A 22,928-nucleotide genomic window follows, 5' to 3' on the forward strand; every position below is an offset into this window, starting at 1 on the left:
GCTCCAAGCTATGATCGAACCTGGTTGACTACACATACATTGCGATAGACAAGAGAGAGCCTATATCTATACTTCTACTACCAGCTTAATCACAGCATATCCAACTACCCTCATGCCGTCTTCACCTCAGCAGTCTCCACCAACTCGTCAAACAACATCTTCATCCACTTCTCCTCACTCTTGGTCGTTGCACTAACAACCCGAATTACATACCTCCCCCCAATTACCGTACTTGTTAAAAAGAAATCTCCCTTGTTATTCACCCTCTCATACACCTCCTTTGTCCGCTGATTCACCATCTCAGCATACTGTGCTTCAGCATCGCCCTGGAACCCATTCTGCAGCGCCCCATGGCTGGGATCCGGCCGATTCGCCGCCACACCCACATCGCCATCTTGCCGAGTCACAGCCTTGGGTTTAATCTGAAAAGTCACAAGCCCAAACGCTGCCTCAGTCTCCACCCTAAAAAGATCCTTGCGTTGCTCGAGCAAATTCTGGAAATACACGCCCAACTCAACATGCTTGCGTATGAACGCCCTCAGGCCCGATACTCCGTAGCTCCGGAGTACAAACCACACCTTCAAGCTACGAAAGCGGCGGCCTAGCGGAATCTGCCAGTCGCGGTAATCCGTCACAAGACCCTGATCCGAGTGCGGATTGCGCAGGTAACTCGGGGTGATGGAATACGTATCCATAAGATCCTTCCTCTTCTTGATAAAGAAAGCAGAGCAATCAAAGTTCACAAGCAGCCACTTGTGCAGATTGAAATTGAACGAGTCAAACGATGCGATTGGGGGGCACAGATGCTGGTATTCAGGGCAGACGAGCGCGGAGCCGGCATATGCGGCGTCGACGTGGATCCAGAGATTGGGGTACTCCTGTGCGAGCTGTGCGATGCCGGCGAGATCGTCGATGGCGCAGGTCCCCGTGCTGCCAAGGGTGATGGTGAAGTAGAATGGTTCGAGGCCTTTTGCGCGGCAGGCTTCGATTGTGCTGCGGAGCGCGGCAGCGGTGACACTGTAGTTTGATTCTCTAGGTGCAGGAACGGTGCGGAACCGTGTTCCTGCAATGATTGCTGCCTTTTGGGTTGAGGAGTGCGCGTGTTCGGAGCCCAGGGCTACGAGTTTGCTGCGTATATCTGCTGCAGCGTCGAGTCTTTCTTCGCCTTCGGGCATGTCGCCTAGTTTGCGGCGGATGATGCGTTCGCGGGCGGCGACGAGCGCGGTGAGGACGACTTCGCTGGCGGTGCCTTGGATGATGCCTCCGCCTTCGCCGTCGCTGAGAAAGTCACTGGGTAGGGCGATGAGCTTGGCGACCCAGTCCATGACGACGGTTTCGAGCTCCGTGATGGCGGGCGAGCAGACCCAGTTGAAGGCTGCGGCGTTGAAGGCTCCGCTGTACATTTCACCCAGCATGGCTTCGAAGGAGGAGTTGCAGGGGAAAAAGGCCATGAATTTGGGGGATTGCCAGTGCGTGAGACCAGGCATGATTACGCGGTCGATGTCTGCTTGGATGGTTTCCCATGGCTCGCCTTCTTCTGGGGTTGAGGATGGGAGGAGAGGGCGGAGATAACCTGGCTTGACAGCGGGCAGGACTGGTCGTTCCCCTACTGTGTCATAGTATTGTGCAACTAATTGATGTCAACCAGGGCTGTAGGGGAAGATTGATATGCGTACTTTCGTCAATGGCTCCTTTCGCCGCCTTTCGGAACTGTGAGGAATCCATCGTGGGGTAGACTGGACGGTCTGATCAAATATGACAATGGAAGCAGAGAAACGACAACAGAAAAAGACTGGAATGCCGCTTCTTATATCTAGAAGTGTTTACCAGGCATGGGTTAGAGAGTTTGTGGGGAATCCCGCCAACATGTGGATATCAGTCAATTAGTGATGTGAAGCACTCAAATGCCGATGTCGGTAATTCCGCGCTAATTACCACAAGAGGCTAAAACCTCGAAAGACGGAATTATAGCCACATGTAAGATGGGCGTAGGGCGTACAACTAGGCCCTATGTGTGAGTTCATGCTCTAGGCTCCAGTTGTTGTACCAAATGAACGACATGGCTATGAGTGCCAGTTTGTATGTTCAGCAAAAAAGATCCTCAAGGTAATAGCAAGAGAGCGTGAAATACGTAGCTGCTCTGGATGATCGCATGCGGATTTTCGCAAGTATCAAAAATGATATTTGGGTATACCTATGCGCCTTGCTGAAACTAACATTTTGCAACTGTTCCCACTAGTCTTCATCGTTACACTATTAATATCGTTTGCCAACTTCGACACCAAGGTTTTCGTCCGGATTCGCAAAGCCACGTGCCCGAGGCGTAGACTTGCCAGTCACATCTTGAGGAGCTTCGCCCTTGTAGTCCCATCCGCCATCTTGGGTGAAGAAGTCAACTTCGTCAATGATATCCCAGACAATGTCTTCAGCAATCTGCTCCTTGTACCGTTCACCAATAGCACGGAGTCTGCGACCCTCTGGGACGCGTTGCTCGACTGTCTCTCCATTTGCCATCTGTGTATCTTGCTCTCGCTGCTTGACTATCTCTTCTGGCGGACACCAAAAGTCCGGCCCGAAGTTGACCTGAGCGACACCCCCGTTGAACAGTGAAATTGCTGGGAAGTAACCTACCATGCCATCGTCGAAGCCCGGGCGCGCACCAGCCTTGATTGCCTCGACCGATGGCATACTTGCTGGGGGAAGGAAAGCTAGAAGATTCTCAAACGCAATACCCACTTCCTGTCCGTTCTTGTAGACTTTAATGTGTGAATGTGGCAGCGATCGCACACTGACATCTTCATGGTTTGGCGAAGGGTGTATCTTTGGTACGGGACCACGGTCGTGATAGGCTTCAACCATCTTGGTAACCTGGTAGTCCAACTGCTCAAAGTAGAAGTTGCCTTTGTAGGGCACTGGTATACGATCACGGATGATGTCGATAGGCCGGTCGAATGGGTCTTGATTGCTGACAGTATCGAAGCCGTCTCCTAGATCTACGGCCGGGTTATAGATGCCCTCAACAACTTTGCGGTGCATAGATATGGAGGGTAGTTGGATTTCGAGGCCAATGACGTCGCCTTCTTGAACATGCTGATCTACAACATACTCGACAGGCATAGGCTTTCCGTGGGGTGGCCTAGCCTTCATGTGCTTGCTCTTGGCATTCTTTGGCAGTGGCTTGAAGATCTTAGAGGCGCGCGATCGGTGTTGGGCCTCGAAGCGTGCATCAGTGATGCCATAGCTGTAGCCATCGAAACCAACAGGTGCGTCAAGAGGCGCCTCTCTCCGTGCCCAACCCATACGCACATGTGGGCCAGGCTTGGTCTCGCCGGTGTTTGGGTCAATGGGATCTTTGGGGCCATGCTCAGGTATGCCGCGCAAGACCTTGACCTCGTAGTATATTCGGCCTTCTCTTGCAACTACATTGCCTCTGCCCATGCGCCAGCCTTTTTCTTGGGAAACAATGGTAGCGCTGTTATCGAAGTGGAACCACCGGTCACAGTCCTCATGGCTCATCCTTGGCCCGTACGGCCTGGAGTCGCTCTGGCGGTAGTACTGCTTGTGACGAAAGAGCGGATCGGCAACACAGTGCGTGTACTTGTAGCCCCTCTTGTTCCAAGCGATATCGTGTGGTTTTTTGAGCTCCGTTACTCCGTCTGGCGCATACATGGGATTCGGCTCGTGAGAGAGCAGAGTGCTGTCCTTGGGGGCTTCATAGTCGGATGGCCTGGGTTCAGGAATCGAATATCTCATAGGTGAATCGGCTGTCGACCGCTCTTTCTTAGATTTTGTACTAGTATTGGCATTTGGGGTGCTCTGACGCGCCGAAGCCGAAGCCTCACGCTTCTTGATCGTCTCGCGCTTCTCTCGCTGCTCGCGTGCCGGCGCCTTTGGTCTTTGACGCGCCGCAGCATCGGGGTTGGGGTTGAGGGGGGACGAGACGGCGGGCGCATTGTCTCCCTCAATCGGGCGCCGCATTGGGGGCACGAGTGTGGGAGTGTTTGAGCGTGAGGGAGGGTGTGAGTCGGCCATGGTGGAAACTATTTAGAGTCGCAATTGCGGTGTCGTCAATCCAAGTCGCGACCATGGGCGAGTGGAGACGTGCAGCTCCTACGGCGGGCCGTTTAGACGCAAAAGTCGAACCCCCACCAAATTTTTGGTTCCGCCGCCGCTGCAACTTTTCTAAATTTCTACGAGTCGACTTGCCAATAGCACGCCGAGTAGTATTCCGCAACTCTGCAAAGGCCCTAGTCTCTCTTACAGCGGTCTCCTTTGAGAATCCCTAAAATCGACCCATCATGCCGAAAGCACCCAAGTCCCCCGGTGTGCGCGACCAGCGACACAACCCTCTAGCCGAGGAATATGCGCCCTCAGACCCGTGGAAGAACAAGGCGCAAAAGCGACAAAAGCGCGGCAAGGGTGACAAGGACGACGAGGAGGAGCAGAAATATGTAGACTCCAAGAGCTCGCGCAAAATCTTGGAGATTGGCCGAGAGCTGGAAGAGGAGGATGCACGAGAAACCAAGGCCAAGAGACCGCAAGAGGCCAACCCTGCCTTCGACTTCGAGACGCGCATGGGGGAGGATGACATGATTGAGGAAGATGTAGCACACGCAGAGGACGACGACGAAGCGTGGGGCGACGACGATGAGGAGGTCGAGGAGGTCGAGATTGATGCAAATGACTTGGCGGCATGGAACAAATTCATCCCAACCGACGATAACCCAATTGTATGGCCCGGGGAAGAAGCACAACCTTCAGGGCCAGGAACAGATCTAGCTGCACTCATTCTAGAGAAGATTGCCGCACACGAGGCCGGAGGCGAAGTGCAACACCCTGAAATTCAAGGCGGTGGTGCTCCAGAAGACGCCATTGAACTACCCGCCAAGGTTGTGGAAGGTACGATAATACGATCTACATTCTTTACCCCACTGCTAAATATACACAGTATACTCCAAGATCGGCCTCATCCTGAGCCGTTACAAGAGCGGCAAGCTACCCAAGCCCTTCAAGATCCTCCCCACAATCCCCGCCTGGGAAACTCTCGTTGCCATCACACGTCCCGATGACTGGACCCCCAACGCAACCTACGCAGCAACCCGAATCTTCATCTCCGCAAAGCCTCAAACGGCCCAAATCTTTCTCAACACCATCCTCCTGCCACTCGTCCAACAAAACATCCGCGAAACCCACAAGCTAAACGTGCACCTCTACAATGCTCTCAAGAAAGCACTCTACAAGCCCTCCGCCTTCTTCAAGGGCATTGTCTTCCCCATGCTCACAGACATTTCCTGCACGCAACGCGACGCCGTCATTGTCGCCTCCGTCGTTGCCAAAATCTCCGTCCCCGTCCTGCACTCGGCCGCCGCCCTGCACCGCCTCTGCGAAATCGCCGCCGAGCAAATGTCATCGGACCCCGATGCCGCAGGCCCCTGCAACATCTTCATCAAAACGCTCCTCGAAAAGAAATACGCGCTCCCTTACAAAGTCATCGACGCCCTCGTCTTCCACTTCTTGCGCTTTCGCGGTGTAGGTGCCAGCAGCGCTGATGCCATGGATACGGAATCCGTAGCTGGCGACTTGGGTAACACAGGCAAGTTGCCGGTGATTTGGCATCAGTGTTTGCTGGCGTTTGCGCAGAGGTACAGGAACGACATCACTGAGGATCAGAGGGAGGCGCTGCTGGATTTGCTGCTTACGAGGGGTCACAAGAGCATTAGTGCGGAAGTGAGGAGGGAGTTGCTGCAGGGCAGGGGGAGGGGCGTCATGATTGAGCAGCCAAGTGTCGGGGTCGATGGAGATGATACTATGATGGGGGTTGATGCGTAGATGTCTCGCATGTTCTCTTTGTCTATTGTCTGGGGGATTTAACGACCATTTCATGAGCATTTTTATGGCGTTTTATGGGGTTCAAGGAAAAAGGGTCTTCTGCGGAAGCTTAACATATTACTATTTCCCTTCCCTGGGGGAAAGGGTTCTTTTGAACAATGGATGTTTTTTGTATTTGTATTGCCTTATTCTGTCTTGATGTCCGCCATGCTCTTGTAAAAAGCGACATAGCCCTTGATCTTATTCATGTTCTCGCGCGGCTCTGGGTAGTACCATGCTGCGTCCTTGACTTCGGTCTTGTTGGTCGTGATGGTGTAGTAGCTTGCCTCGCCCTTGTAAGGGCAGTGCGTTTTTGTGCTTGTAGGGGTGAAATGGGATTGCTTTATCGAGTCTGGTGGAAACTATTGGCGGGCAATTTGTTAGTTTCGGTCGATGACGCAGGAGGCCAGACTAATGGTGAGAAAGGAGAGGGAGACGGACATAGATGTTTCCGTCAACGACTTCGTACGAGTCTGTTTCGGCGACGAGAACGCCATTTACGGTTGCGGTTGCGTGGGGCATGGTGAGGGGTTTGTGCTTGAGAGATTCAAAGAGAGATATTGGTGTAAGACAATTTCACAGTAAGATAGTTGTGAATTTATATGTTACTGGGACCTATTGCTTTTGCTTGACATCCGCAGCGTCCGCTACATGTGTTGTATTATGAATCTGGGGCCTAAACTACATTGAGTAGTCTGCGAGCGGGGGTAGAGGGATGGTCATCGTCATCATTTCCAGCATCCTTGCTTGGCGTCTCTCAGCTTATAGCTACATACATGTGCGTACATGTTGGTTTGTTGAGACGTGATTCAAGGTAGAATCCATCGAGTACGTTTACCCATGGTACATGTATTGCTTGTGCTCGTTAGTGGTGCCAAGAGCGATGCACTTGTACTTAAGTACCGCGTCTTGAACGCGTTGCAAATGTACCACCGGTAAATTTATTGAAGGAATCGCATTGAAAAGGAATGGCAGACCCCACTGGCGGCCAGGGGACAATGACCGTAGCCCACAAAATTCTTGCTTCGTTTGGGCCCACCTTACGGAATGCAGGGCGTTGAGGCTGACGGAGACAGCGCAGCCGCCGAGGACACAGTCCAACCCTACCCTTTCCGGTGGGAAATGCTGCTCGGCAATCTGCCACCGGGCCAGCGGAGTCGCACGAGATGGCGCGCTGAACAAAACATGCGAAAAGGAAATGCTGGGTGGCTTGTGGCCATGGAAGATTTCGGGTTGATCAAAGTTGCCTTTGGGGAGAGGGGAGAAGGCCGGCGGCGGGACGCAAGCGAGACCGGATCCGCAGGCTCGATTCGACTGCAAAGAACGCGGGATTAGGGATGGGATGCGATGAGGAGCGAAAACAATTCTCAGGGCCTAGAAGCAGCAATTGTTTGCGCGGGAGGGTGGGTGTACGAATGCGTGGGCGCGGCCAGCAAATGATGTGATTGGGACGACAGGCTTATCTTTTGGCGCACAAGCAAAGGGCCAGTGCGAGGCGACTCGGTACGCCGCTCGTTCGTCATCGCTAAGAAAAAGTTGACTCCCAGGGCACCACAAGTCATTATCATCAGCGCCTTGCCCGCCTCCCTCGCCCTCCGCCGCCCTTTCTTCACTCTTCATCCTCTTCTCATTCTGCAATTGACTCTGTGGCCTCTTGCCACGGTCTCTCTGCTTTTCCCAATGGCGCCCGCAATGAGACCCCTCGCCGCTGCCAATGTGCTGTCGCAGGTCCAGCAGGCCGGACGCAGGGCCTTCACCACCAACCGCCCGTCACTCATCGCCAGCAGAGCGCGATGGACTCCCCGCCCTACCCAGAACCAGATTGTCCTGCGCCAGTCTGTCCGCCAACAGTCAACTGGAAGCGCCCCCAAGCCCAAGCGGTTCCGCCTCCTGCGCTGGTCGTATCGCCTCACCCAGCTCTCCGCCATTGCCGGCCTGGCATACATTGGATACGGCATTTACGAGACTCGCAATCCCGCTGACCAGCCACCGCCCGACCCCAACAAGAAGACTCTTGTCGTCCTTGGTGAGTGGCTTGACAGTCTAACACCATTTGTGCAGCGAGCATCTGACTGACCATGCGGAACAGGCACCGGCTGGGGCTCCGTTTCCCTGCTCAAGAAACTCGACACGGAAAACTACAATGTCGTTGTCGTCTCGCCCCGAAACTACTTCCTCTTCACTCCGCTCCTCCCTTCCTGCACCGTCGGCACCATTGAGCACCGCTCCATTATGGAGCCCATCCGCAACTTCCTGCGCCACAAGAAGGCCCAGGTCAAGTACTACGAGGCGGAGGCCACCAAGATTGACTACGAGAAGAAGGTCGTCTACATCAGCGACGACTCGGACATCAAGGGTGATGTCTCCAAGACCGAGGTTCCCTTTGACATGCTGGTTGTTGGTGTCGGTGCTGAGAACGCCACTTTCGGTACGCTGGTTGCTGTGTCAAGTCTGACTATTGGCTAACAATTGACTTAGGTATTCCCGGTGTCAAGGAGCACGGTCTTTTCTTGAAGGAGGTTGGTGATGCCCAGCGCATTCGAAACCGTATCATGGATTGCTGCGAGACGGCTACGTTCAAGGACCAGTCTGAGGAGGAGAAGAAGCGTCTGCTTCACATGGTCGTTGTCGGTGGTGGTCCTACCGGTGTCGAGTTTGCCGGAGAACTCCAGGACTTCTTCCACTCGGATCTGAAGAAGTGGCTGCCAGAGATCCAGGATAACTTCAAGGTTACCCTGGTCGAGGCGCTTCCCAACGTCCTTCCCATGTTCTCCAAGCAGCTCATCGACTACACGGAGAAGACATTCAAGGAGGAGACCATCGATATCCGCACAAAGACCATGGTCAAGAACGTAACGGACAAGTACATTGAGGCCGAGTCGACTGGCCCTGATGGCAGGAAGCAGCTCGAGAGAATTCCTTACGGTCTCCTTGTCTGGGCCACCGGAAACGCTCTCCGTCCCATTGTCAAGGACTTGATCAACCAGATTCCTGCTCAAAAAGACTCGCGCCGTGGTCTTGCCGTCAACGAGTACCTCGTTGTCAAGGGTACCGAGAACGTTTGGGCCGTCGGTGACTGCGCTGTCGCCAACTACGCCCCAACCGCTCAGGTTGCCGCCCAAGAGGGTGCTTTCCTTGCCCGCATGTTCAACAACATGGCCAAGACTGCCGAAATCGAGGGTCAGCTTGCTGAGCTCTCGATTGCCCAAGAAAAGGCTCCCGGCAAGGAGGCCCGCGACAAGGTCTTTGGCGAGATCAAGGCTCTACAGCAAAGACTGAGGAGAATTAAGTCGATTGGCCCCTTCGAGTACTCTCACCAGGGTTCGCTCGCCTACATTGGCTCGGAGAAGGCCGTCGCTGATATCTCATGGTTCGCGGGCAACATTGCGTCTGGCGGTACCATTACCTACATTTTCTGGCGCTCTGCCTACCTCAGCATGTGCTTCAGTACCCGTAACAGGATATTGGTCATGCTTGACTGGGCAAAGGCCAAGATCTTCGGCCGTGACGTCTCGCGTGTCTAGAGCTGCTGAGCGGTCTAACGTCGAAACGTCGTTATTTTCTCTTTTTTCCTCTCTGGCACAAAAAAAAAGGCAGGGTTGCCATGCTGTATAGACACATTCACACACACATATCCCCCTCCCGGCTTCCTCTGTACGATTACAACTAGTCATGTCTTTGTATAAGGGTGTGATACCTAGGTAGTAGTGGCGGGCTTTCCGGGGTGTCTCTCTGGGTTCTGGCTGCTTAGACAAATTACCGTTTTTCTTCTTCTTCATCTGTCATGTTTTGCTTGATCTCGGCGTTTTCCTCTTTCCCTTCTTGACTCTATTCCGTCCAGGATTCTTTTCTTCTCTTTCTGGTTAGCGCCTCTGTAGTTGTAGTTTTAGATGTGGTCGTTATCGAAATGATAGAGTATCCTCTTTTTCATTTTCACCAGAGCAGTTGCTGAGTGACTGTGAAGACGGACTTTACAATTTGATGTAAATGCACAAATGCAGATGCTGTTCTTCTATAAATAAACCGCGATATCATGCCAAGTCATTTCCCGTGTAAATGGTAGCCCATCCAAAAAAAAACGCCTACAAATAGATGCATGTATGCAAGATAACAAAATGCCTCTAAAGATGAAAGGAAACCTGCAAGTCGAGCATCATGTAAAATGCTAGACACACGCAAAAAAAAAAGAAGAAACCATAAAAACAATGCTTAGTACTCCAACAAATCAAGCGTATACTCATCTCTACCTGGGACTCCCCACGGCCCCATAACTCCTCGGACTAGCATGCCTACTGGTCCCCAGCAATGCCCTAGCCTCATCCAACGCATTTCCTCGCCCTTTAATCGGAATACTCTGACTGCTACTTGCGGCACTGCCCACACTACCCGCAGGACTAGTATCACGCGGCGAATCCATCGGGGTAACCGCACGACTGACATTGGGGGTAGCCGCGACGCTAACAGCAGGCGCCCAACCCCTCATCCAGCCACTGACCCTGCGCCAATGCAGACTCTTGCGAACAAGCTTGCCATTCTCATCGACCGTAATGACGACCTCGTCGTCGCGGGGAAACTGCAATCTGCCACGTGGCAGCACGTCATCGCCGAAGAACCAGAACTGGAGGCCTACGGCTGCATCCATGAGGAGGACGCCTGCGGCACCGAGGAAAAAAGGTGAGGCACGTAGAATCCAGCTCTCGCGGTTGCTGCCTTCGGGGCCGACCCAGCCGGCGCCTTGGCCGGGTGCGAAATCGCGCCAGGCGCAGGGGTTTGTGGCGAGGGAGGAGGAGTAGAAGAGGTTGCCGAAGAAGGCGGCGGCGAAGAGGGCGGGCGAGAGGCCTGCTGTGGATTTGCGGACTTGGTTCATGTAGAGTTGGGGAAGCCGGGAGCCGAGGTAGAGGAAGGTGCTCATCCAGGAGAAGATTTTGCCGGCCAGGGCGGCGTTGTCGGTGGACATGGTGGTGATGGTAGTGGTGGCGGTAGTTGTGTGGGAGATGCTGCGGGGGCGGGCGAGACCGGGAGCAAAAGGGGAGATTGGCTTTGCGATTGTAGGGTTTGTGAGGACGGCGATGAGGAGGGTTATGTAGATGATTGTTTTTGGGGAGGGCATGGGTGGGCTGGAGGCTGCTACGCGGCGGATATGTGGGTTTGGAGATGCGCTGGAGGGAGGAGTGCCTTGCCATGATTCTTTGGCTGGGTTCGGGGACCGCGCAAAGTTGGGGATCCTGAACACGTCCTTTTGGCCTGACTGTGGTACGTCCTTTGGCGTACTCCCCTTGGTGTTATCCTTTTTGTCTACTGTATTCGCTGGCTTGCCTATGCCCATGCCTTCCAGAACTTGGTGCATGGAACCACCTGCTCCTGGATTGCTACTTGGAGAACTGCTCCATCGCCCCCAGATGGGGCGTAAGGGTCGTCCATGGTGTAGCATCTCATACCACACCCACTGCCCGCACAGGCAGCAGTCTACGAAAACATAGTATGCCGCAATGATGATCTGCCAAGATGCCTGCCCTGTAAACAGGCACCCCAGCAGATTTGTCAAATCACCCAGGAGCCATTCCGTCAGGAAAAAGGCACTCAACCCCGAAGTTGACTTGAGCTTGTGGTTCTTATATATCTGCGGTAACTGTGCGAACAGCCACGATACAATACTGCATGTGCCGAGGAGCGTCGAGATAAGCGCGAGATTCGTAGGTATGCATGTATGGAATGTAGCTGAGAGGTGGTACAGGAACGCGTTGGCAGGTTCGCAGCTCGGTGGTAACGAGGGCTTCGCTATATGCAAGGGAGATAGGTAGGGTGGCATGGTGCCATAGACGGATGGCGGAATTTGGCGAAGGGCGCGGTGCAGAGTTCTTAGGCTACAGGTCCTGTATCTAGGATTTGGGACGCGTTTCCCGGTCTGTTCTTCCTTTTGTACTTGCTTCTTCTTATTGTTCGCGCCTCGGCAGCGGGGGCGGAATGGTCAAAGGCTGGATTCAGCGCGCAGATGCAACCAGCGACAAGTAGTCACAAATGCCCAGAAGAATATGCAACTCTAAACTCTCGCGACTCGCCTAATGAAGTCGTCCGTCTCCAGTCGGTGTTCCAGTGCTCGGCGCGGTGACGTCGTTGGGTCCGACGGGCTGCTGATAAGACGCGAGAGGTGCTTTACGGGAGCAAAACGAAGCACAGCAATTGTTGCAAAACGTGGAACGGAATAGAGAGCACGAGGACGGAGAGATAAGAGAGGCCAATGTCCAGGACAAGGGGAGGCTGTAACAGTCATCCGTGGCCCACTCGGGCTCATCAAGAGCCCTTTGCCTCCAAGTGCGCATCCCCGGCAGGCTCGCATGACTGACGCCGGGGGTAAGAATAGGACAAGCGTCGTTGGCTGCGGCTGGGCCAGGCGGAAGGGATACGACGGAGGCGCCAGGAGAGGTGTGACTTGAACGGGTGCAGTGTCATGAGTGAAAGATAAGCCTTATCTCCACCCACCTCGGGGCCCTGGAGGCGGCCGGGGGTGGGCACGCGATCTCAGCTCGCCTGGGCTTGCCTGTTGCCGCTTGCCGCTTGCCGCTTGCCTGCCGCCGCTCGCGGGGGCTTGGCCGTGGATCTGATCTGATCCCCCAGCCCACTCCAGCCCCGCGACGTCCTGAATGGCTCTTACTCGGCCACCTTTGCGACTTTGAGCTGCATCCTCGCATCCCACCGAGATATCAACAGACGATCGACGGGGTCCATGGCCGCAGTAGCCCGGACATGGCCTGCGGCTCCTCCGCCATCGGCCCCATGGCGCCCCCGTCTACTAATAAACACCACTAAGACCCCCCCCCCCCCGAAACGTAACAAGAATGCGACCCTCTGCCCAATGTGGAAGTCATGTCGCCATGGATTGGCGCACATGTGGCATCAGGAAGCCCGCCATGAACCTTGACACGCGACAGCAACACGTTCCAGTATTTGCTTATATGATTACAGCAACTAATCTACACATGACATGTCCTAGGATCGGATCGGATCGAATCGTCAAGTACTGCAACCCCCCCTCAGTCCGCGTGACTCTCCCATGTCTAAGCATCATCACCGCCATTTCCGATCTTCGAGTATCCGCCTTGCGTTTGGCCCTTCCATCGAGGACTGCATTCGGTCAGCATGACCCTGCATGCGATTCGTCCAAACCAACATCAGTATACTTACTAGAAGAAGTTCCTGAAGCCCACAATACCCGCTGTCATGGCTGCGTATCCGCCAAGCAACCTTGACCAGCTGCCTTCTTGTCCTACAGACAGTGCAACGAGATCGTATACCAGACAGCCGCCAAAGATCCAGTCGCTCACGCTTGCTGCAGCAGCGAAACCAATGCCCGTCGCGACCTGCACGAGCGAGCTGGGCTCGACACCAACATAGTATGCGGCTGATGTGTTGTGCAACAGGTCCAGCACACCAATACCAGCAAATGTCTTTGCAACAATATGTGTGAGAAAGTTGGGCGTCGATCGTGTATCCAGCGGCTCCAGCATCGTCGAGATGTAGGTCACCTGTGCCAGTGTGTTGATAATCACAAAGATGTTCGAAGTCGCAAGGTCATTCGCATTCCAGAAGAACATCCAAGCTATCCAAGCCGTGTTAGCAAATATCCCCATCTTTTCATAACCCCCTTTCTCGGCTCAAAAGGTTCAACACTTACTTCCGATACAAACGTTGCCCAAACTATAACACCACGCAAACTTATTCATCATGGCACGCTCCTGCTCGTTTCCATCCTGCTTCCACAGCTTCCACAGCCACGCCAGCTGGAAGATTTGCTGGGGGAAAAAGAAGGCGCCGATGAAGTAGGGGTATGGTGAGAAAGCTGCCAGATTCCGGTTGTGAATATCCAACATGTTGGGAGTCGAGAAAATGCCATACTGCTGCGCTGCAAAGTCGTAAATGAAAGAGGCGGGCGCGAGATAGCGCACCGTCGATTGCGTGTTGCCCATGCTCATGAATATTACTGTGGTGTATGGTGTCTGCGTCACGTGGCCAGACTGGTAAGTATGTATGAATTCCGTGGAATATAAATACGATTGCAAAGAAATCCCCTTGTTCAAGATATGGGCGAAAACGCAGGTAGCAAAAGTGGATATTATGCAAATTGTTGTCAGAGCCGCATGTGTCCGGAGCAGAGGAGCATCGAAGACGTCACTTGCTCACGTTTGCGCGATCTCAGGGTCCAGCACCCGATGCCGCGCCAATGTCTTCGCCATCATCGTAATCGTTCGCAGAGCCCGGCAGCGGGGTTCGCATCAATAAAAGTGGCCCCGAACTACCCGTGAGGCTTCATGGTTTCGGGGCTCGGGGGTCTGAGAGTGCGAGGGCCAGGTTGATTGCATGTTGAGAATATGTGTTTTTTTGCCATGTCCCTATGTACCGATGAAGTGAACCAAATTCCGATTTAACAGTCATGTCAGCTTCGGTTGCATGTATCAATTGGTCTGAGTGGTGTTGGGAACGAGAAGTAAGGCTATTTGATTCGTTTTTTAAAACAACGTCTCCTCTAGCTATCCAATTCACATCCTTTATGAAGATCAAAGTGGTCCTGTCTTTGATTAGCGTCCATGTCACACGACAACCACGATATATCAAACAGTGCAGTCACAGCAGTGAGCAAAAAAAAAAAGCTAAAATTACATTTCTGTTCAACACCAGCCACGTGCTATCAGTATCTTACATGAATTCATGCTCGCCATGCCGTGCCGCCTACTCTACATTCGGCATAATAGTTAGGAATCCATTATCGCTTTCAATTCATGCTTACACAACGGCATGCGTACCCCGCAGTACATGCTCATCTCTCGACTGTCCCCACACACTCCCTATTCCTCCTCAAAACACTCGCCAAACACCCAAAGACCAGCGCCCAATGCCCCATATGTTCAAGCCCTATCAACCCATTTACATCCCTACTCAGACCTGATCATCCGACTTCTCGCGGATGACCAGATCAAACTCCAGCCTCTTGAGAAAAGCATCGGTGACCTCTCGATCCAGCCTATCCTTTTCCTTGTGCTTACGACGCTTAAGCTTCACGTCTCCCTTTTCCTTGCTGACTTTACCCTCATGCACGCCATCGCTGGACTGCTTGCTGCGTTCTCTATGCTTGTGCGACATGAGGCTTCTGTACTGGCGCAGGTAGTGCTCTCGTTCCTTTTCCACGATGCGCAACTTTGCGGCTAGGACATCTCGTTCTTCCTTGGGAGTGTAGAGGCCCTGTGTCCAGTCGATGTGCTGGGTGGATGGTGGGCTGAGTAATGGTGAGAAGGGTATGCTGAGTGCTTGTTTGGGGATAACTTACTTGAGGAATTCAGACTGATCGGAATTTTCTGGAAGACAGCTTGGAGCACTAGCACTGTGGAGGTCGTGTAGGTGATTCACGTTATCCGGGTTTATCTCTGCGCCCGCATCTTCTCCAGTACCCTTAGCGTTGGATTTGGATGGCGGCAAAGTCTCAGTAAGCCTCTTGACCATGTGAACCAGGATATCTCTGTGTTTCTCTTTTTCCTCAATCTTTTCTCGAAGTGCTACGTTCTCGCTTCCCCCAAAGAGAAGATCCAGATTTATCTCGTCCTTTGAAGTAGCCGGTGCGGTAAGCTTGGCGTGCTCGACTTCCTCGGTTGGTGTTTCATATTCGAACATGATGGCTACGATCTTGTAGAATGAGGTGAGGAAGGAGAAATCGTAGTAGTACTTTGAAGGGAGTTGGTATCGAATACACGCTGGAATCAAGTGGGACAGTCTGAATAGCAACCGGTGATTATTGATTTGGCAACTTTATATTGTGGTCCGGTAAGAGTGAGTCACCACGGCATGCTCGTACAAACGGATGTGGCGAGAGTTTGTCTATCATCTTCACCTTCACTATAACACATGGGCTAGGCTTTGGAGTATAGACATACTTCGCACATCACTTGCATGCAGCACGCCTGTAAGTCCCTGTACAACGCCTTAACTCTACCCTCTCTCTGCTTTTTTTCCAAAGGCCGTCACTTCATTCTAAAATCATTAGTGCTAGGGAGTCGGCCTCGAGTCCTCTGGGTCTATGTGCTGAACGCAATTATCGCTCAAGGGGTCCACACTTTGTCAGTGTTAGAGCATTTGAACAGTCTTCTTGGCAAAGTTGGCTCGCCTTTGGGCTTGAAGCTCTACCTAGACGGGCGTGTGTTGAATGAACTTGACTGCTGACCTTTTCCGGCACTGCCGTTCCCGCTGTGTTTAGGAATGAAAGGACAGTTGATGTCAGTCAACTCTGCACTTACTCACTGCCCCATTTTCATCCATGGCCGTTGCTTTGTGCATGGTGTTGAGGAAGAGATAGAGTACACATTAACTAGCTTTAATGATAAAAGAGGGAGGGGAATTGTGAAGTACGGAGTTGCCCAAGAATCTTGCAAACCAGAAAAGGGTGCCTGGCGATTGATAATCTGGCACTTTTCCAGGTCTCTCGAAATAGCTATCAGCATCGCGCACATAATAGCGATGCTACCGAGTGGGAAAGCTTGGGGCTGCATTGATTTTATGAAAAGACTATTATTTTCTCGCAAACCCAATGAAGGAAGTGTTACTGTTGCGATTCGTTTACGAACTGTGACATAGTAAGCTTAAAGTGAACGAAGAGTACGGATTCTTGTTCTTGAAGCATGTCTTGTTGTGAGAGTACGACTGGGCATCCAAATTGGATCTCTGCCAATGATCTCTATGAATTTGAACAATCTGGTGATGAGATCTACGAAACCTAGACTTACGATACATGAAGATGTAACGTTGAGCGTCTTGTCGTCCCACTAACCCCGCCATTAGCCTTATCGCGTCTCGTCTGCACCTTCCCTGTGTGGCAACTACCCCACATACGACTCCCAAGCATTTCACGATGCACCTGACACGGCGGAAACGGCCGATTCATAGATAATCTCGCCTCGCAAATCCTTCAGAGCGTGGTTCTAGCCATATACCGATCGTGCTGCTGTAGTCTCGCATGCACTCAGGCAAGCCGCCTAGTAGACACACTATACGAACGACCACAATGATGAGCATGACTGTTGACTCTGCAGTTTCGCAGGATGACTTGGAAATTCCAGTATTTATTTTCGCACATGACTGACTGCTTCCTTCGTCTAACACCACACAGCTCATCGATTTTTCCGCATTCCTCTCTGGCGACGCCGATGCCAAGAAGCAGACTGCTGACGCTGTCCTGAAAGGCTTCCAGAACGCCGGTTTCATCTATCTCAAGAATCATGGCATACCCCAATCTACAGTTTCAACAGTATTCTCACACTCGGCCAAGTTCTTCGCTAGACCGAAAGAACAGAAAGATGCCTTGGCATGGTATTCGGCGGTCGCCAATCGTGGCTACGTAACGCAGGGACGCGAAAAGCTCGTTGTTCTCGAAGAGACGGGAACAGAGGCCCAGATGCGTGCTCTGGTGCCAGACTTGAAAGAAAGCATGGAGATCGGGCGTGACGATCAGCCAGAGACTCCTAACTTGTGGCCGAGCGGGGACGAGGAAGCAAAGGAATTCAAGGAACAGATGATGGGTTTCTTTGAGACCTGCAAAAACCTGCACATGCATGTCATGCGCGCAATTGCACTGGGTATTGGTATCGACGAGAAGTGGTTCGACGGCTTCACAGATGCCGGAGACAATACTTTGAGATTACTTCATTACCCGGGCGTATCCAAGAGCGTCTTCAAGAGGAATGACGGACAGCTACAGGTTCGCGCAGGTGAACATAGCGACTACGGTAAGAACATGTGCTTCAAAATCCACCAAAACAATTGCTGACAAAACCACAGGCTCAGTAACCCTTCTTTTCCAAGACTCTCGCGGTGGTCTCCAAGTCCGCTCACCGAAGGGTACGTTTGTCAATGCGACACCCATCGAAGGAACCATTGTAGTCAATGCTGGTGACCTACTTGCCCGCTGGTCCAACGACACCATCAAGTCAACCAAGCACCGCGTTGTAGAACCGCCACCAAAGCCAGAGGATGCCGACAAGGACGAGTATCCACCACGATACTCGATAGCTTATTTCTGCAACCCGAATTACGACCGCAAGATTGAAGCTATTCCTGGGACGTATGAAAAGGATGGAAGAAAATATGGTGATGTCCTGAGTGGAGACTACTTGGTGCAACGACTGACTGCGACATATTGAGGTGAAGTTAAGCGTCGAAATTATTGTAGACAAGTCGTGTTCCGCTGGAATTACAAATGAAGAAACATTTACTGAATTCCACGGCTTTACCCCATTCGCGTGTTTGAGAAAGCGAAGTGCTTTTTCAAAGTCGTGCTCTATCCCACTAAACTTCAAGGAATTTCATATTATGTATGCAGCACCCTTCGTGCCTCTACTATGTTGGACAATTAAGAAAGAGAACTCCAAAGCTCTCCAATGACCAATGCACTTCCCACATTCGACTTTGTATGCTATCTTCACAGGACAATCAGCGCCAGTATTATACCAATCACCGTAAACAAAACACCTCCACCTGAAGCGGCCTGTCGCCCAGCACCGCCCGTAAACGGCGGTCTTGTCTGGCTTCCGTTACCTTGCTGAGCCGCACCATTTCCAGCCCCAGCCTCCAGTACCAACTTATCAACTCCCCCTTGTACACTTTCCAGCGGCGCCACAAGCGCCATCTGACTCCAACTAAACAAGGTGTTCCGTCCACCGAAAACAAACACCTCAAAGCGGCCTGCAAACGCATCATTGACCCATACGCGACTGCCATTCACAACATCAGTCTCAATACGTAATTTTGCAGGCAGCGTGATGGGAACAGGCTCGTGCGAAGACGTCGACTGGTTCGTCCATATGCGGCCTGGATGGCCGGGTTCATGGCCGTCGTTGAGTGACACACGGCGTAAGGGGTATGGGAAGCCGTCCGACGTGGTGAAGACGAGGGTAGTGATGTTGCCGCTTGTATTTGTCGAGAGTGAGGTGTCAGATCCAGACAGCGCAAAGGGCGATGAAACATCAAGTGTGAGCGTATAAGGTGGGCCGTAAGAGCCTAGTCCTAAGGAAGAGTTTGCGGGCTGTGATGCTTTTTGCATCCAGGATACTAGGGGCGAGGAGTTTTGCGCAGAGAGAGTTTGTGAGCCTGGTAGTCGGCGATCGAGGTTTTGTCCCGGAGCTAAAGGTGCCTGTGGATTTTATGTGTTAGCATACGCACTCGCCACTCCGTTCTTTTTGCTTGTGCTTACTAGAAATGCAAGGCTGTCTGATAGCTCTTCTACATTGATCTTTGCGCCGCGATCGCCCGCCCAAGCGCGCGCTGCCATGACTGGGATACCCTCCCGCATTGCGTAGTAAGCCTCTAGCTGCGTTGTTGCATCCGGACCGTTGTCGTTCCAAGCTGCCAAAATAGCGCCCTTATTGCCTTGAGCCCCGGGCTGCAGCTGTTCCGTCTTGTTGAAAGGGTTGTATAGCGATGGCTCCCACTGCCACCCTGGCACATCTGCGAAGTTGAGCGTGCGCGTGACGTTGTAGAATTGCGGGTATGGGGCTGGCAAGATGGGCATGTGGTCGTTCTTGAGACTCATGTAAGCCCACCAATCTTCCGAGTTGATGATTTGATAGCCATCTCTTTGTAGTAATACTGGATCTGACTGGCCGTATTGCCAGTGCTGTATGATGACATCTTTTGAAATGGTGAAGTTTTCTGATGGCTCATATGTGCCCCAAATACGGATCTCTTTACCAGAACTATTTTTGACGAAATCGGCCATCTCATTGACAAAATTGATATAGTCATTGGCTAGGTCTGCGTCATACTCGTCCGCACCAATGTGTATTTCTTTTGTTTGAAACCATGGCAAAAACTCTGACCAGATGGCCTTTACTGTAGGAATTGTATCCGGATGGCTGAGGTTTAGCAGATCCTTCTTACTCAAGGCCAGCTCAGGTTTCCACTTGGTGATTGCTAGTGCATGGCCTGGAGCTTCGATCTCAGGAACAACGGTGACGCCTCGCTGTGCGCAATGGCTTTGGAAGTCCTCAAAATCAGCGCGCGACAGTGTTTCGTTAGGACGTTGAATAAGTCCTCTGAGTTCAGTGTTCTTCTCTGGGTATAACGAGAAGTGTGAAAACACATCTTGCCAGGTCTCGTTGCGGCCACGGTTCAAGGGATAGTTATCACTCGAGTGGTAGTGAAACTCCGAGATCTTGAAAAACGACGCATAAGAGCAAAGCTCTTTGAGAAATTGCTTATTGTACCATTTCCGGCCTGCATCTAGCATAAATCCACGAGTGGCATATGCTGGCGCATCAATGACGTTTCCGGATGGTAAAGATCCATTTCCAATCAGCAGTTCCTGTAGTACAGTCCGAGTACCCCAAAACATGCCTCGTGCACCAGTTCCGCCAACATAAATGCTGCCATTGGTAACATCAAGCTCGTATCCTTCTTCTGTCGCGATGCCGTTCTCATAGGTCAGTTGGTCAGCATTACCTCGAAATGGACCGAGGAGAATGCCAGTTGTAGGAAGCTCGTCGACGCGCTCCAAGGTCCATTTACTACCAAACAACGACGACAAATCTGCGCGGAATGTTTCCGCAAACTCTCCAGCACTCGGAGGTATCAGCGTAAGGCCACTGGAGTCTTTCTTATCAGCGAAAGCATTTTGGATGTATATCTTTGTTCCTTGCTTGGTGACTGAGAAGCCGAGGTCGTTGTTGCCCTTATCTGCTGGTGAGATTGGTGGTAAGGGCTGTAGCGCAACAACCAATTGAGGCAGTAGGAGCAACGACGCGACGAAAACCATCGTTGACGCGAAATCGTTGGAGTCATAGTGAGCGCGGTGACCCAGGTAAACTATTCTATTGTATTGAATAGCCAAGGTATCTTGGCAGATGCTGTCAAGTCGCTTCGCCCCGCAATCTGCAAAGCCGATGTAACCTTGGAGCGGCTGGCCGTTGGAGATCACGATAAGAAGCGTTGGGTAATGGCAAAAGGGGTATGGTCAGGCACGGCTCAGCGAGGACGAGAAACGGAATGAACGGTGCGGAGGTGGAGAGGTGCTACTTCGGCCCCGGTAAGTCTCGTACAGGGCTTATTCTTGTCAACGTGAACCGTCTTCACAGAGCAGAGCATGGCTTGTGCGCGGTCGTTGCGACGTGTACATAACGAACAAAGAACAAACAACCTGAAAGAACTACAAGTATCAGGTCTGGAAATGCCGGGAAGAAAGATGTAGGCTGACCAGGAACCAGGAACTCTGAGGCTAGACGAGCGAAGCTTAGCGCATCGGAGAAAATCTGTACCTCACCGATAAAGTCTACCAAAACACCATCCCCAATCATACTACGAGGACGTGATCATCATGTGTCCATGACAGCGGCATTGCTAGTTATTCCAATTCACAAAACTTCCTGAAATGGACCGTCACCAGCGCGTGGTCGCGCAAGTCGCGTCTAAAGTCAAGGACTACTTTACACGAAAAGAACCATTCCGAATCTCACACGGCTCAACAAATAGTACGCGGCCAAACCTCAAGAAGCATGTTGTTGACATTAGTGCTCTGAAAAATGTCATTAAAGTCGATACGCAAAGCAAGAGAGCGCTGGTGGAGCCCAATGTCCCTATGGATCGACTCGTTGAAGCGACTTTGCCACATGGTCTAGTACCGCCTGTTGTCATGGAGTTCCCTGGTATTACAGTAGGAGGGGGGTACGCAGGGACAGCAGGAGAGAGTAGTAGCTTCAAGTTTGGTTTTTTTGACCGGACAATCAACGAAGTGGAAATGGTAATGGCCGATGGCAGAGTAATGAAGGCGAGCGAAAAGGAGAACGAAGATCTGTTTCGGGGCGCTGCTGGTGCAGTCGGCACTCTCGGTGTCACCACTCTGATAGATCTGAATCTTATCGAGGCCAAAAAGTATGTCAAGACCACATACTATCCTACGCGAAATGTGGCACAGGCTATCAAAGAGGTCAAGGACCATACCGAAGGCGAAAAAGGTGCTAAAAATGACTACGTGGATGGTGTGCTGTTCAGTAAAGATCACGGCGCTATAGTCACTGGCGAAATGACCGACGAACTTCCACCGAATACTAAGCCGCAAACATTTAGCAATCCCTGGGACCCGTGGTTCTATCTTCATGTTGAAGCAGCAACGCGAAACACCAACGAGCCGGTTGTAGAATACATACCATTAGCTGAGTACATGTTTCGCTACGACCGCGGCGGATTCTGGGTTGGACGATCGGCCTTCAGCTATATGCGCTTCCCCTTCAACAAGTACACCCGATGGTTTCTCGATGACTTCTTGCACACGCGTATGCTCTACCGAGCTTTGCACGCATCCGGAATTGCAACACGTTACATTGTACAGGACATGGCTCTACCATACCCAAACGCAGAGAAGTTCATCGAGTACACGGATAAGACATTCAAAATCTGGCCAATATGGCTCTGCCCCCTCAAGCAAAGTCCCCAGCCGACCATGCACCCACATACAAAGGGCTCTTTCAAATCAGACCAGATGCTCAATATCGGATTGTGGGGCTTTGGACCTAGCGACCCTGCGACCTACCTCCAGAAGAACCGAGAACTCGAGAAGACACTTGGGGAGATGGGCGGTATGAAATGGTTGTACGCGCAAACATACTATAGCAGAGAGGAGTTCTGGGCCCAATTCGACCACAAATGGCATCAAGGACTGAGAAAGAAATACAATGCTGAGATGCTTCCACAAGTGTATGACAAGGTGCATGTAGATGTTGAGAAGTATACGGAGATGGTCAACAAGGACTGGGGTCTTAAGCTGAGGGGTATCTGGCCATTGGGCGGACTTTGGGGCATCTGGAAGTCGATACAAAGTAAAGATTACATGATATCGAGGAACTCGACATGGAGGTCCAGGCCCTAGATGCTGGCAGACACTAGGAGGCTGGATGAGCAAAGCCTAGACCTGAAATATGCAGCACAGTAGTAGAAGTCGGGTTAGAATTTCATGTAAAATACACAGCTTAGCTGAAAATTCAGCCAATTTTGGTTTGATCGATCGCTACGATATCTCACAAAGATAATTTGGT

The 22,928-nt window shown here is 52.0% G+C and overlaps 10 protein-coding genes across 10 annotated transcripts; 4 read left to right on the forward strand and 6 right to left on the reverse strand.

Annotated features, from left to right (window-relative positions):
* Positions 1 to 34: 34 nt before the first annotated feature.
* PSV08DRAFT_7292 (pyridoxal-dependent decarboxylase conserved domain-containing protein) lies at positions 35 to 1,863 on the reverse strand. The gene is made up of 2 exons (XM_066093986.1): positions 1,677 to 1,863; positions 35 to 1,630 (listed from the first exon to the last, which is right to left on the reverse strand). Exons 1-2 carry the CDS (start codon positions 1,723 to 1,725, stop codon positions 111 to 113), a joined length of 1,569 nt encoding a protein of 522 aa, XP_065948846.1. The 5' UTR covers positions 1,726 to 1,863; the 3' UTR covers positions 35 to 110.
* Positions 1,864 to 2,196: 333 nt separating this feature from the next.
* PSV08DRAFT_377945 (uncharacterized protein) lies at positions 2,197 to 4,053 on the reverse strand. Its single transcript, XM_014227511.2, has one exon. It carries the CDS (start codon positions 4,030 to 4,032, stop codon positions 2,257 to 2,259), a length of 1,776 nt encoding a protein of 591 aa, XP_014082986.1. The 5' UTR covers positions 4,033 to 4,053; the 3' UTR covers positions 2,197 to 2,256.
* A 151-nt stretch (positions 4,054 to 4,204) lies between these two features.
* On the forward strand, positions 4,205 to 6,164 carry PSV08DRAFT_411119 (Bystin-domain-containing protein). Its single transcript, XM_014227510.2, has 2 exons — positions 4,205 to 4,899; positions 4,949 to 6,164. The coding sequence occupies exons 1-2, from the start codon at positions 4,299 to 4,301 to the stop codon at positions 5,827 to 5,829; spliced, it is 1,482 nt and encodes a 493-aa protein (XP_014082985.1). The 5' UTR covers positions 4,205 to 4,298; the 3' UTR covers positions 5,830 to 6,164.
* Positions 5,857 to 6,539, reverse strand: PSV08DRAFT_7304 (uncharacterized protein). Its single transcript, XM_014227509.2, has 2 exons — positions 6,310 to 6,539; positions 5,857 to 6,230 (listed from the first exon to the last, which is right to left on the reverse strand). Exons 1-2 carry the CDS (start codon positions 6,388 to 6,390, stop codon positions 6,015 to 6,017), a joined length of 297 nt encoding a protein of 98 aa, XP_014082984.1. The 5' UTR covers positions 6,391 to 6,539; the 3' UTR covers positions 5,857 to 6,014.
* A 1,021-nt stretch (positions 6,540 to 7,560) lies between these two features.
* On the forward strand, positions 7,561 to 9,798 carry PSV08DRAFT_227169 (uncharacterized protein; the record flags this gene model as incomplete). Its single annotated transcript, XM_014227508.1, has 3 exons — positions 7,561 to 7,894; positions 7,958 to 8,296; positions 8,347 to 9,798. The coding sequence occupies 3 exons, from the start codon at positions 7,561 to 7,563 to the stop codon at positions 9,390 to 9,392; spliced, it is 1,719 nt and encodes a 572-aa protein (XP_014082983.1). The 3' UTR covers positions 9,393 to 9,798.
* Positions 9,799 to 13,952, reverse strand: PSV08DRAFT_411122 (pq loop repeat-containing protein). The gene is made up of 3 exons (XM_066093877.1): positions 13,541 to 13,952; positions 13,051 to 13,465; positions 9,799 to 11,522 (listed from the first exon to the last, which is right to left on the reverse strand). Exons 1-3 carry the CDS (start codon positions 13,836 to 13,838, stop codon positions 10,112 to 10,114), a joined length of 2,124 nt encoding a protein of 707 aa, XP_065948847.1. The 5' UTR covers positions 13,839 to 13,952; the 3' UTR covers positions 9,799 to 10,111.
* Positions 13,953 to 14,799: 847 nt separating this feature from the next.
* On the reverse strand, positions 14,800 to 15,528 carry PSV08DRAFT_372722 (uncharacterized protein; the record flags this gene model as incomplete). The annotated part of the gene is made up of 2 exons (XM_014227504.1): positions 14,800 to 15,136; positions 15,188 to 15,528. The coding sequence occupies 2 exons, from the start codon at positions 15,526 to 15,528 to the stop codon at positions 14,800 to 14,802; spliced, it is 678 nt and encodes a 225-aa protein (XP_014082979.1).
* A 1,384-nt stretch (positions 15,529 to 16,912) lies between these two features.
* Positions 16,913 to 18,047, forward strand: PSV08DRAFT_183944 (uncharacterized protein; the record flags this gene model as incomplete). Its single annotated transcript, XM_014227503.1, has 3 exons — positions 16,913 to 16,966; positions 17,018 to 17,633; positions 17,686 to 18,047. The coding sequence occupies 3 exons, from the start codon at positions 16,913 to 16,915 to the stop codon at positions 18,045 to 18,047; spliced, it is 1,032 nt and encodes a 343-aa protein (XP_014082978.1).
* Positions 18,048 to 18,325: 278 nt separating this feature from the next.
* On the reverse strand, positions 18,326 to 20,656 carry PSV08DRAFT_227181 (glycoside hydrolase; the record flags this gene model as incomplete). The annotated part of the gene is made up of 2 exons (XM_014227502.1): positions 18,326 to 19,036; positions 19,097 to 20,656. 2 exons carry the CDS (start codon positions 20,654 to 20,656, stop codon positions 18,326 to 18,328), a joined length of 2,271 nt encoding a protein of 756 aa, XP_014082977.1.
* A 612-nt stretch (positions 20,657 to 21,268) lies between these two features.
* Positions 21,269 to 22,772, forward strand: PSV08DRAFT_377954 (uncharacterized protein; the record flags this gene model as incomplete). The annotated part of the gene is made up of 1 exon (XM_014227501.2): positions 21,269 to 22,772. One exon carries the CDS (start codon positions 21,269 to 21,271, stop codon positions 22,760 to 22,762), a length of 1,494 nt encoding a protein of 497 aa, XP_014082976.1. The 3' UTR covers positions 22,763 to 22,772.
* Between the last annotated feature and the right edge of the window lie 156 nt (positions 22,773 to 22,928).

The sequence above is a fragment of the Bipolaris maydis genome (genome assembly GCF_028858645.1).
Source record: "Bipolaris maydis strain C4 unplaced genomic scaffold PSV08scaffold_10, whole genome shotgun sequence".
Lineage (NCBI taxonomy): Eukaryota > Fungi > Ascomycota > Dothideomycetes > Pleosporales > Pleosporaceae > Bipolaris > Bipolaris maydis.

Bases quoted from the DNA above. Each gene is read 5' to 3' on its own strand.
- PSV08DRAFT_411119 (XM_014227510.2), top strand. From the start codon at position 4,299: ATGCCGAAAGCACCCAAGTCCCCCGGTGTGCGCGACCAGCGACACAAC. The intron at 4,900-4,948 runs GTACGATAATAC...AAATATACACAG, and splicing joins ACCCGCCAAGGTTGTGGAAG to TATACTCCAAGATCGGCCTC.
- PSV08DRAFT_7292 (XM_066093986.1), bottom strand. From the start codon at position 1,725: ATGGATTCCTCACAGTTCCGAAAGGCGGCGAAAGGAGCCATTGACGAA. The intron at 1,631-1,676 runs GTACGCATATCA...GACATCAATTAG, and splicing joins GAAAGGAGCCATTGACGAAA to TTGCACAATACTATGACACA.
- PSV08DRAFT_377945 (XM_014227511.2), bottom strand. From the start codon at position 4,032: ATGGCCGACTCACACCCTCCCTCACGCTCAAACACTCCCACACTCGTG.
- PSV08DRAFT_411122 (XM_066093877.1), bottom strand. From the start codon at position 13,838: ATGAGCATGGGCAACACGCAATCGACGGTGCGCTATCTCGCGCCCGCC. The intron at 13,466-13,540 runs GTAAGTGTTGAA...CGGCTTGGATAG, and splicing joins GGGCAACGTTTGTATCGGAA to CTTGGATGTTCTTCTGGAAT. The intron at 11,523-13,050 runs GTAAGTATACTG...CGGCACATGCAG, and splicing joins GGCTTCAGGAACTTCTTCTA to TATTGTATCGTGGCTGTTCG.
- PSV08DRAFT_7304 (XM_014227509.2), bottom strand. From the start codon at position 6,390: ATGCCCCACGCAACCGCAACCGTAAATGGCGTTCTCGTCGCCGAAACA. The intron at 6,231-6,309 runs GTCCGTCTCCCT...GCCCGCCAATAG, and splicing joins TCGTTGACGGAAACATCTAT to TTTCCACCAGACTCGATAAA.